Genomic DNA, 11,898 nt, shown 5'->3' with positions numbered 1-11,898 from the left:
TCCTATGGTCACCGGGAGCCGAATTGTCCCTTTCACTCCGATCGAGTCTCCCGTGAACCCGTACAGGTGCCCACCTGTTGAGGTTAATTCTCTATCCAATAATCCCAGATTTTTGTAGGCATCATAAGTCAAAACATCAGCCGAGCTCCCGGTGTCCACCATTGCTCGGTGAACATTCACCGTCCCAATCTTCATTTTTATGACTAGGGCATCGGTATGAGGGTAATGCACCCATTTTGCATCATTCTCTTTAAACACGATATCATCGACCTCCCTTTCAAAGAGCTCCGGGGGCCATTGGCTTAGATGATTGACGTTGGTGAGCGGCTTGTCCTTTGCTTCCCGGGCATATCTGTCCATCGCCTTCCGGCTGTCTCCACCAATGTGAGACCCGCCTAGAATAATATGAATACTACCAGCCCGAGGGACCCTTTCTTTGTCTTCTGGGGGTGGAGGAGGGACGGTATGATAATCCGTCCTGTGTCTTCGAACCTCCTTGACAACCCACTCCGTAAGCTTCCCTTGTCTAATCAAAGTCTCGATCTCATCCTTTAGTTGTCTACAATCAGCTGTATCGTGTCCGGTGGCCTCATGGTATGCACAATACTTCGAAGTGTTTCTTTTATTGTAGTCTGTGAGAGGAGTTGCCTTCCTGAATACCCCCTTCCCCACATATGTAGCATATATGTGGTCGATAGAGGCTACCAGAGGGGTGTGTGTCTGCCATTTGCTTGTATAAGGCCTTCCCGAATCTTTTGTGGTCTCTTTGCCACGGGCAGACTTTTTCGGGCTCGAACTACGCCGATATGTCTTCCTCCTTTCGTCAGGGCTTGAGGATCGGTCCCTCTTGTCTCGATAGCTTTCGCTGATTTTCAGCTCTCTCATTGATTTCTCTACCCTCTTGAAGGGTTCGGCTTGCTCATAGAACTCGGCCAAGGTCCTCGGCTCACTCGCTTGGAGGCTCTTCCAAAATTTCGATCCTTCTTTCAGCCCTGCTATCAAGAAATTTTTGATGGTCTCCTCACTGGCTCCTCTCACCTTGGGGACCTCGGCGTTGAACCGACGAAAGTATTCTGCCAAGGGCTCCCCCTCCCTTTGCTTGATGTTGGCTAACGTGGCCACAGGAGGCGAATAGTGGAGGGTCGACTGAAATTGTCTGACGAACAAGTCCTCCAATTGCCTCCACGTTCTTATGCTAGCCGGTCCCAACTTGGAGAACCATTGTTGGGCGCTACCTCTGAGTGATGCCGCGAAGAGTCTGCAACGGGTCATCTTCGGCACCTGATAGACTTCCATCTCAGTGTTAAATTGAATAAGGTACTCCGCCGGGCCGGCTTCGCCGTTGAATAGAAGGTCGGGGTTGTGCCTAAACACCCGAGGTAGGGGGGATGATCGGATAGCAGCCGTAAACGGAGAGGGGGCAGCCGAAGCAGGGGGCCCTCTCTTCTCTTGCTCCATCTCATCTAAGATCCTTCTCAGGTCCCTTACTCTAACAACTTCCCCTTCTCTGTCACCTCCCGCATTACTCGAATGATGTGAGCCCTGAGGTCGTTCGCGGCGTCCCCCTCCTCCAGCTCGGTCCTGCGACTCCTCTTCACGATTGTATCTGCGTCTATGTCGCTCCTCCCTCCTGGGTGAGGTGTGTTGACGTCTTTCCGGAGGGGTCGTTGCCCGTTCCCTTTTCGAGCCTCTTTTATCCACGGGCTCTTTCTCTTCTCTCTCCTTCTTACAATTCTCCAATTTGAGCCTGAGGTCATGTTCGCTTAGTTTCCTACCCACTCGGTCTAGCACGCTAGTTGACCTTGCCTCTGATGAAGCTGGCTTCGGCCCCGATCTCGTAGAGATCTGGCTGCCCCGCTCATCATGGCCTCGGGGTATATCTTCCTTTTCGCGTGATGTTTCTTTCTTCTGTTTGGTCTCGGTTGCCACGTCATCAAAATCGTGGATCAGCTTCTTCTGAGGGCCTTTGCCCTTCCAGCTACGCTGTGAGACCTTGAGGCGGCGCGCCTTACGCTTGGCGTTCCGGACCGAGCTTCTTTCTACCTTTGACATTCGGGCGTTGATCTGATTCATCTGATCGGCCAGCCCTTCGAGATACGTCATCACAGCCTGCCCGTCCACGGTTGCAATTGGTGGAGGTGGCGCCTGATTCTCTGGGGGCGTGTGTTCGAAAGTAGGGTCCTTCTTGCCTCCGCTCCCTGGTGTCGTCGCTTGCTTGCTTTCTTTGGTCATCTTTCTCCCTAAGATGAACGTGGCCCCTAAAATACGTACTTTATTTTTTAAAACAAAATTTGGCATGGAGGACTCCAGGGAAGACAAAGAACTAACAAAATATTTTTAATTTTAATTTTTTAATTGATGTTCCTTTTAGAGGTGAACTGGGCCCGGAGGTCTCTTACCACTTTGCATGGTTAAAGAATCAAAGCCCAAAGGAACAACTCCAGACCGAAGATGCATATAATAAACAACTAAAATAAATAATTTTTTTAATTGTACTGATCAATAGATTATTTTTTAATTAAATTTTTGTTTCAGCCCGGGTCAATATTATAATTGTTTTTAATGGTGTCAATAATATTTATTATATTATTTTAATCCGACACAACAAATTTATATGAATATTTTATATTATTTTGTTTTGGATCGAGACTATTATACAGGTTTAAGTCTATTTGTATTTATTGATTTATAATGTGAATTTCAATCTTTTAATTAATTTTTTTTATCTTAGATATGATTGTAAATTTAGAGTACAATTAAAATATCCGTGATTATGCCAAATTCAATCTGAAGTTGGTGATTTTTGTGAGGTGAGAGCCACCAAGGTGAAATTAGTTTGTTTCAAAACGAATTAGTCATGCATCCTCCTCTTATTATACCTGCCATTTATTTATCTATATCTATTGTTCTAATTATTTTCATATTTATTTGTCGATATTTGTTTCGACCTTAACGACTTTAATATGGAGTACTATGAGTTTGAATATACTTTAAATTAAGTAAAAGCAATTAAGGTAAAGTGTTTTATTTAAAAAAGGTAATTGATTTATATAATAACTAAATAAGGCTAATTAAGTAAAAATAATTAAATAAAAATATTAAAATAAATTCATCAAATATTCGACCGAACTATCAAACTTTTTATATTTTGGTCTATTATAATATAAAATAAATAGATAAATTAGAACCCAACCGGAACAAATGCATTCACCAATTATTTACCTTGGGCCGAGAGTTTATAAAGAAAACTAACCGCATGACCCAAGACGTGAGTAAAACCTTGCGACAAAAATTACTGTGATACAAAAACCTTCAGTCGATCTTTGGACGCGTTTAACTTGAACTTAAATAACATAATAATCATTACAGATCATTTCTGGTTTAGGCACAAGTGGAAATTGGGGGCTCGGTTTGAAAGAACAATTTCATTTTTGAGTAGCTAAAAAACTTGTAACTCGTACGCAATCCTTAGCCCAGGTAAATTTTAAACTGCGTTTCGGTTAAAAAAGAAGTTAAACTCGACTCGGTTTGAACTAAGATCCATTGCAGACAATGAAGGATTGTTTTGGCCTTCTATTATAAGGCCACATATTGTCCTTCTCTGCACTCAAAAGTCCCCAAGACTAGAAACCAGTACTTTTAATTGCTTTTCCCTGATGTTTCTTGAGTTCAAAACTAGAACTAGATTCCAGTAAAGTAAAACAATTTTAACCAATAGCTGTTTCGAGAACAAGTAACCCCATCTCTGATCTCTTATCCGGTAAACATGCAGCAATTTTGTTTTCATACCAAGCAATGCTGTAGAAACAGGCAGTTGATTTTTGTACCAAGTTAGTCTAACGAACTTTGATGCGCCAAACCTTAAGCCAGAGCATTTACCAAACACTTGAAGTTTGATTTTGCAGACCTTCAATAGAACACAAAAATATCACCCTGGATTAACTTCAACCAAAAGCAACTGGCAATCCCATTATTCACATTCAGAACCTAGAAACCACAAGAGAATAATTTCCTATCCGAGGTCTAACCATACTTCCACAAACAACCATTTCTAGAACATCCAAAGCACCGTGTCTGAAGATGCACACCCAGTTTACATTTACGTATTAATGATTCAACACCTAAATTATTTCTGTTCTGGTTGCTCTGAAGTTACTGAATACTGATTGGGTATATTGCAGAACACAACAAAATATTTAACTCTCAGACTATGCAAGACATGAATAACTTGCCAAATAAATTGTTTTACCACCATGGTACCATTACCTCAGAGCACTCCCCCATACTCAAATAATGAAAAGAGAGAGCTTGAGACAAAAAAAGAAACTTGGACATGCATAGAGACCTAGAATATCAACCAACCCAAAACAACAAGAGTAAATGCTTAAGCATTATCTGTGACAAAATGTATCCCGGTCTAGTGTGGTAAACATGATGAAGTTTAGACAAACGGTAAACCAATTTTCTCCTGCATTGTACTTTACCACCACCAAGAATCAGTGTCATCATACCCGAGACGTGAAAATACACTTGAAATGGAGCTTATTAAAGCCATACAAGAACTTAATATAACTAACTTCACCGGACACAGGTGAAAGATATTGTTGCCAACAAAGTTTAACAGCCATGTCTATATTCTTGATCAAACCGATCTCAGTAACAGCAGCCTGTGTGCATTTTACAAATTACAAATCATAACATCGATTTCCAGAAGCACTCATTATATTTACCACTCAAGCATGGACTGCACACTTCCAGGCAATATGTAGTTAGGACATAAGTTATGAGAAATTAAAAGACGGCTTTCTCAGTATCATTTCCAAAATTTCAAGAACCCATGTGACAAGAAGATTTTCAGTGTGCTTTGCGGCATATACCAGATCAAAATTCTAATAAAGCAAATTTGTAACTTCACCATATCCTTGCTCACCTTGATATATGTGTAATCTATTCTTGCAACTACTACATGCAGCACTGCTGTAGTGTCTATAACAAAATCCCAACTGTATCCCTTTTCATGTAGATCTTCCATTATTTTTTCATAGATTACTAACCTATAAACAGATTAGATTTAAAACTTTCTCCTTTTCATTTCAGGGACATCATCAAACCCATCATCATGCCAAACCTGTCCACGCCGGTTTCCACCCTCCTCCAGGTTCCTTGTTCTGCTAGAAGCAATTCCAGTTTTATAATTGATCCGCCTGTCACACTCCCTTTCCCTCAAGTCACCTCTTTCGATATGCTTCGAATCTGCTTCTGGACAAAAAGGCCTATTCTCATTCTCATGAAACCGTAGATTATCCCCATCAGCACCACTGAAAGATGGCCTAAAAGAACGACCACGTCCACGCCTCTCACCATATTTTCTTCTCTCATCACCCCTTCCCTCACCACCAAACTCATTGTACCGACCAGAGTAATTCGGCCCTCTAGAATACTCGCCATCCCTCCTCTCACGAGGATCTGTAATATTAGTTCTTCTAGTACTTTCGGGTACAACCCTGTTATATGGACGTCTCCGATTCGAATTAGAAGATCCAGATTCCATATGCCTTAAATCATGGGAAGGTCGTGACACATAGGGAGGAGAGCCACCCCTTCTACCCATTGACTCTTCAGGGAAACAAGGGCGATCAGGAGATCTTATTCTATCCATCCTATATGTGGTTGGAGATCTGCGGTGATTTAATTCTTGAAGTCCAATCAAATTATCAGATGATCTTCTTCGAGGAGATGGCCATTGGCCCGGAGATCGAGTTCTGGAACTTACTGGGGATTTTGATCTGATTCGACGAGGACCTCTCCTCTGGACACTAGTTGAGACGTTTCTACTCCCTCCAACAAATTGGTCATCAACCCCTTCATTCACATGCCGAGGATGATCAAATGTAGGATCATGACCATCTTTGGGCAAGCCCCTTGTGTACTTCCCACCATTCCTTGGTCCAGCAAAATCAGGATCATGTTCACCTATTGATCTACTTGAATTAGCATTCCCTGAAAATCTTCGCAACATCTGAGTTCCTCTAGTTCCAGTTCCATATGTAGCTCCAGGAGAGAGCCTCCTCGAATATGGATGACGGTATGAATTTCCTCCCCTGCCTATACCTGAAGACCTACTTATAGCTATACCATAGCCATCGCCTTCAAATTCTGCATCATCATCACCAGCACATTTATATTTCGAAAATCTGTAACTACCTGAGTTATAATTCATATCTGCACCAAAATTACTATCTGAATCCCATTCAACATGTTGACGGAAACCTCTCCCTCTCCCTCTCCCTCTCCCTCTTCCACGTATAAAATTTGTCCCAGAGTTTCTGAATGACCGACCATCGAATCTATCGTCATCAAAATTTTGAGGAACATTGGCGTAGAACTCAGATCTGGAAATATGCCAAAGAAAAAAACTGTCAAACATAACTGCTAATAATATAGAGCATTTAACTTAATGAAAAAAGATGGAAAAGGAGTAAAATGATAGGGCATGAAGCAGAGGTCATGCAGAGTGTAAATAACCTATTCCTTTGCAGGGGTACTCTATCTTCCTCAAAATCAGTACGCCTATCCCTTTCTGTTGCTGACAATGGTCTGGTGAGCATGAATCTAGGTTCCCGAGGTGATGTCACATTCGAAGCCCGAGATAGATTTATAATCCGACTGCGACTACCTCCACTATTACCATCCTTATCAGCATCTGTAATATTAGTATCTTTACCAGAATTATTATCATCTGGTTTTGGGAAAGTTGTATCAACTTTTTCAAATGTGTCGGTTCCTCCGATACCCACAACTGCAATCTGACTGACTACAATTTCATCATCTCGACTTCTACCAGTTGCTCCATCAGATAATTCCTCCATGTCACGGCCTTCTTGATCATCGGTCCCTTCTGATATGAAGGGTGGACTTCTCCCAGTAGTCCTTTCAGGCCTCTTTTCATCATTTCTCTCTGCTGTCTCTTCAACTGTTGATGATTCTTGCAAAGAATAGTCTCTATCAGTACCGTCATCGAGTGCTTTCTGAAGGACAGCATCAGCAGTTTCTTCCATATGATTATCACTAATTACCCCATGATCTTCGACTTTGCTATCATTTATGTTAGGGCCTGGGGCATCAGTACAAGCAGAAGCATCCCGATTAATCACTTCTTTCTCCATATTGTCCTTTGCCACATCTGCTTCGACATGCATTAGTGCTTCACGGACCTCACCATCTTCGTACTCATCCTCTTTGCCATCATGTTTAGTTTTCAAATTAACCGGGGCTTCATGATTACCTTCTGACCCGGAGTCAGACCTGTAAGCATCTTCTTCCAGAATGTCAGTTAATATGTTTTTGTTTTCCTCATCACTTTCAAAAGCATCACTAGACCTGTTGGTACTTGTGAAAACATCCTCCGAGTCCAATCTGTTTTTTTCAGGCTTATCAAGATTGGCATCATCTAAATTGCCAGTGTACATCATAGCATCAGATGTATTTGATTCTTTACTGTCATGGCCCGGTGATGGAAACAACATTCCTGTAGCAGCCTGATCAACCAATGTACAGGATACTTGCATTTTATCCTTAACCTCACGGGCTTCTTCTTCCAGACAAGCAGTATATTCTAATTGATTTGGTATAGTATTATCTGATTGATTTGGTACATCCTCACACACTGCCAACTTTGAACAAGTAACTAAGCCCAAAGGAAGTGAGTCATTTGGCTGCCCAGCCGTCCTTAAAGATAAAGAAACATTTTCTTGGCACATAATAACCTTTTCAACTGACGTGTGTGATTTAATGTGTTCCTTTCCTTCTTGAACTGGTTCAGATTTAATTGATAAAGGTTCACTTGCATTCTTAAGGCCGGCATTTGGAGAAGTAACGGCTTTGGTGATGGACTTCTCCACCAATCCGTTGTTCGCCTGATCCGGTAATTTTAAGGAAATTGCTCTAACCCCGTGATTTCCAAGCTTGCCAATTTCATCAAAGGGTTCAGACTTAACAGTGTCACAAGGAGCAGAACTTGTACTTCTAGCAGAAACCAATCCTTCAACCAATTCCAAGTTGGGAAGATTTATACCTGAATTTACTTGAGCTGATATATTTGATTGGTTCACACTAAAAACTGTCGGAGCAGATGTAGACAGGCTTAGCTGAAGAGAGTCGTCAGATCTATATCTGTCGACGTGAGAGGATGTAGGGGAACCGGAAGTTCTGCGAGTCACTCCAAAAAACTGTTCTTTGCCATCGCCAACAAATTTAGGTACTGCAGAGATCATAGGTTCTACATCACGCATAATACACGGGTTCTCGACGGTTACTAAACCATCACAATCACCACCACTAGGACCTTGCCATGCGTCCATTGGAGTGTTCAGATCCCAGTTTGACCTTTCAGCATAGACATCAGTACCGACACTATTTTGCATAGAATCTTCAACTTCATAACCACTTGCAGAATTATTCTGGCTCAAAGACAAGCACAGTGTGGAAGGATCTAATTTATCAGGGATCTGACTACCACCCTTGCTATCAGGATCAGTGATCGAGTCAGAGATAAGGGGTTCCTCAGGTCCTAATGACAACTCAGTGTTGCTTGGCTTTCTAAACAATTCAGGAGTACAATCCATTTCAGTTTGCAGTAAGCCAGGAAAATTCTTTCCTGTGGTCTCATTGGAAACCTCAACTTGAGCTGAATCAAGCTTACTGTCAGTTGTCATGTTTTGTTGCCCACATAGAATATGCTTCTCCTTTCTGTCCAAGATATCCAAGGGAATGGCCGAGATTGGCACTTGGGATACACCGCTAAGCTGATTGCTTAGGCCAGCCAAGTTATCATGTGTATCAGCAGTGATTGCATCAGCAGTGATTGCATCAGCAGTGATTGCCTCGTTAAGAACTGAAACTGGAGGCTTGCTTGCATTAGATGCTTCACTGTCAACATTTAAAGAAGACAACTCACGGGACGGGCTAGAAACTTTCGCCTCTACTGAAGAATTGTCAGGCAATTCCTGCAATTCAGGTGAAGGAGACCGAAACAACTGAAACTTTCTTTTCTTAATAGGAATCCCCGAAGAATAATTACTCGACTGCCACGAAAAGTTCCCAGTCTGCAAAAACAATATAAAAACTCAATCATAAAAAGACCTAATTCACATTCAATATTCTAATCCAACCATCAAGTCATTATCGTAATTAGCACCTCTTCTTTCCCCGAAATAGACATTATTCTTGCTCTCTCGAAATCGTAATACTCAATTAATAATCCCGCAACCTAGCAGATTCCTGCAACTTCGCAAATCTTAATAAACCGCAATCCTGTACCGTAAACAAAAATATAAGAATCCGAGATTCAATTAAAACGCGTACATAACATTAAGCAACAGCATAAATAACAAATCTACTCCACTTCATTCACTACACACATAAACATTAATCACATTCAAATAATCAACTAAATCAGTATTTAATTTAAATAATGAATCCAAAATCGCATTCTAACAGCTCAAAAATCTAAGTAAAACCTGCACAATCATATAAACGAGTACAAATTTAAATAAAACCTGCATCTATATTAATTATTCAGTTAAGTATATCTAAAAAATCAATCGACAAAAGAAATTAAAATTAAAAAAAAAACATAAAAATCAATTGGATTAACATACAAATTGACCTAGATAGAGGAAGATAATTGACAAAATAATATAAATATAAATTAAAAGAAAAGAGAAATTAAACAGATAGAGAATTTGAAGATGCATAATTAAAATAAATAAATAAAAAGAAATTACTTACAGAGCATAGCAAAAATTGAGTGTATAGATACAGGAGAATTGTAAGTATAGATTGGGGATTGAAAAGAAGAAGACGACGAAGACTAATAGAGCAGGGAATTGCAAGGGTTTGTTTCTTCTCTTCCGTTTACTTGCCATATTGTGCCATTTATATACACACAATCTTGTTTTATTTTTTGTATTTATTATTCATGGATTTTATTTTTTATTTCAATAAATATGAAAATAAATAAGTAATAAGATAATGATGGGTAATAAAGTCAAGGGTGCCATTATTAATTTGAAGTAAATAGGGAGATAAAGGATTGATGAGGTGGGAGGAGTGGTTGGAGACTTTTCAAGTGGTTTTGGTTAAATGGTCTTTTTTATATAAAATAATTGTGAGGTTTTAAATTTTGTGCCTCAGAAGTGGAGTTATGTGTTATCAGAGGAGTTAAAGATCAAGTCCAAACAATTTCCTATTAGATATCTTATAATTTTAATAAAATATAATGTATTAATAATTTAAGATATGATATTTGCATATTCACTGTACCCTATTATTAGTATAATTTTATATTTGAATTACAATTGGAAGAAAATAATAAATTTTGTATTGATATAAATGAAATAGGACATGTCCAGTGATGCCTTAAAAATGAGGCATTTGATAAATGTCTTTAAAACACCACTAGAATATTGTTGGAGCACTTATTTAAACAAAATGTCTGAAATTATAGTTTAGGACATGAATTTAGGGCATCATTGGACTTGTTCTTAAATCGAACACTTTCATTACTTGATTCGAGCTTTATTAAAAAAATCAGATTTGAATTTAAATTTAATTAAACTATAAATTTTAATTTCATTAAAAAAATATGAATAGTACAAGTTTGAGCTAGATTTTTTTAATTTAAATATTTTATAAATCAAATTCGAGTAGCTCACTGAAAATTTGATTAGAGCGGTACGCTAGAGCAAGCAAGACAAGCTCTTTTCGTTTTTTCTAATAAATTGAGGTAGAGAATTTAAGTCGTGAGGTTATATTAATAAAAGTTACAACCGACAAAGAATTAAAATTAGAAAGATGAATACAGTTTGCTAATACAATATTACAGAGGGGGCATCTTCAAACTTTAGTAAGACACATTATTGATTCACCATGTGGGCACACCAGAGAGTGGCAATATTGTAATACAAAATACATTTTAAATTTATAACTTATATTTTATACGTCAAACTAAACTTTTTTTAATGACTGGACAGTAAAGTCATTGATCACCACTTCTTTATTTATTTAATCATAGATTAAATCAACCATTTTCTTTTAACATGTTCCTGGGACAAATGTTTAGAGTAGAACAGCATATGCCCAAGGAACAACTAAAAACCATGAAAACTCAAAGTATATTCTTTGCCCAACCAGATTAACTTCTTGGCAACTTAATATGTACCAGATCTGATACTTTGCATCCAACTAGTATACTCTATATTGATAATTAGGAACTAGCACCCCCTGCATTGTCTAGATATCCTAATCCCCTACAACTAAGAGATGAACATATGATCATAAGAGTTGCGATTCTACTGTTCTGTGTGTTTGATTAATAATAATCTAGATAACGGAAATGAAAGGATTGATTCGGCTGCCTCGGGGCCTTCTCCTTGTTACTAAGGTACATTTGTAGATGATCCAAGCTCCTCTACTTAACACAAAAACAGTTGAGTATTTGATAACATTACTGAGCCTATTAAGGTCATTGCAACTGGGACTTGAACTTGGAAGGGGTAGCAAATGGCTGCCACTATGGTAGTGGAAGGTCTCATCTAAAAGCAAAAATCGTGACGAGATGAGATTGACATCAAGCTAAACAAGTTGAGCAATATTTCCACAATATTGTCCCACCACCATTCATAACTTTATATTATATATACGTATTATGGACGCTGATCCACATCCAGCGATTGTTGACAAATCATCTAACGACGTAAAATTTTTGCGGATAGGAAAAATCATAGAGCCAAAAATTTAAGCGTGAATAGAGTAGCGTGACCCCGTGCATTCACATCAATTTTCCGTGTTAAATCTATCCGTGAAAATTTTTCACTGATAAATAGTTATGACCATCGC

At 39.2% G+C, this 11,898-nt stretch overlaps 1 protein-coding gene across 2 annotated transcripts; it reads right to left on the bottom strand.

Moving 5' to 3' along the window:
* Positions 1-3,614: 3,614 nt before the first annotated feature.
* LOC141690201 (uncharacterized) lies at positions 3,615-9,945 on the bottom strand. Of its 2 annotated transcripts, none has more exons than XM_074494882.1 (4): positions 9,790-9,945; positions 9,197-9,312; positions 6,526-9,104; positions 3,615-6,392 (listed from the first exon to the last, which is right to left on the bottom strand). In XM_074494882.1, the coding sequence occupies exons 2-4, from the start codon at positions 9,218-9,220 to the stop codon at positions 5,072-5,074; spliced, it is 3,924 nt and encodes a 1,307-aa protein (XP_074350983.1). In that variant the 5' UTR covers positions 9,221-9,312; positions 9,790-9,945; the 3' UTR covers positions 3,615-5,071. The 2 variants fall into 2 exon arrangements, with proteins under 2 accessions (XP_074350983.1, XP_074350984.1); XM_074494883.1 differs by having other exon boundaries at positions 9,197-9,279; positions 9,790-9,935.
* Positions 9,946-11,898: the final 1,953 nt, after the last annotated feature.

This window comes from Apium graveolens, chromosome 10 (genome assembly GCF_009905375.1).
Source record: "Apium graveolens cultivar Ventura chromosome 10, ASM990537v1, whole genome shotgun sequence".
NCBI lineage: Eukaryota > Viridiplantae > Streptophyta > Magnoliopsida > Apiales > Apiaceae > Apium > Apium graveolens.
Note: the sequence above shows the minus strand (reverse complement) of the source record. Positions and strands in the feature narration are given on the sequence as shown.

What these genes read in the sequence shown, in the direction of transcription:
- LOC141690201 (XM_074494882.1), bottom strand. Translation starts at nt 9,220, where the DNA reads ATGTCTATTTCGGGGAAAGAAGAG. An exon ending in CTATTTCGGGGAAAGAAGAG is followed by an intron (nt 9,105 to 9,196) that starts GTGCTAATTACG and finishes TTGTTTTTGCAG; the next exon opens with ACTGGGAACTTTTCGTGGCA. An exon ending in GTACCCCTGCAAAGGAATAG is followed by an intron (nt 6,393 to 6,525) that starts GTTATTTACACT and finishes GCATATTTCCAG; the next exon opens with ATCTGAGTTCTACGCCAATG.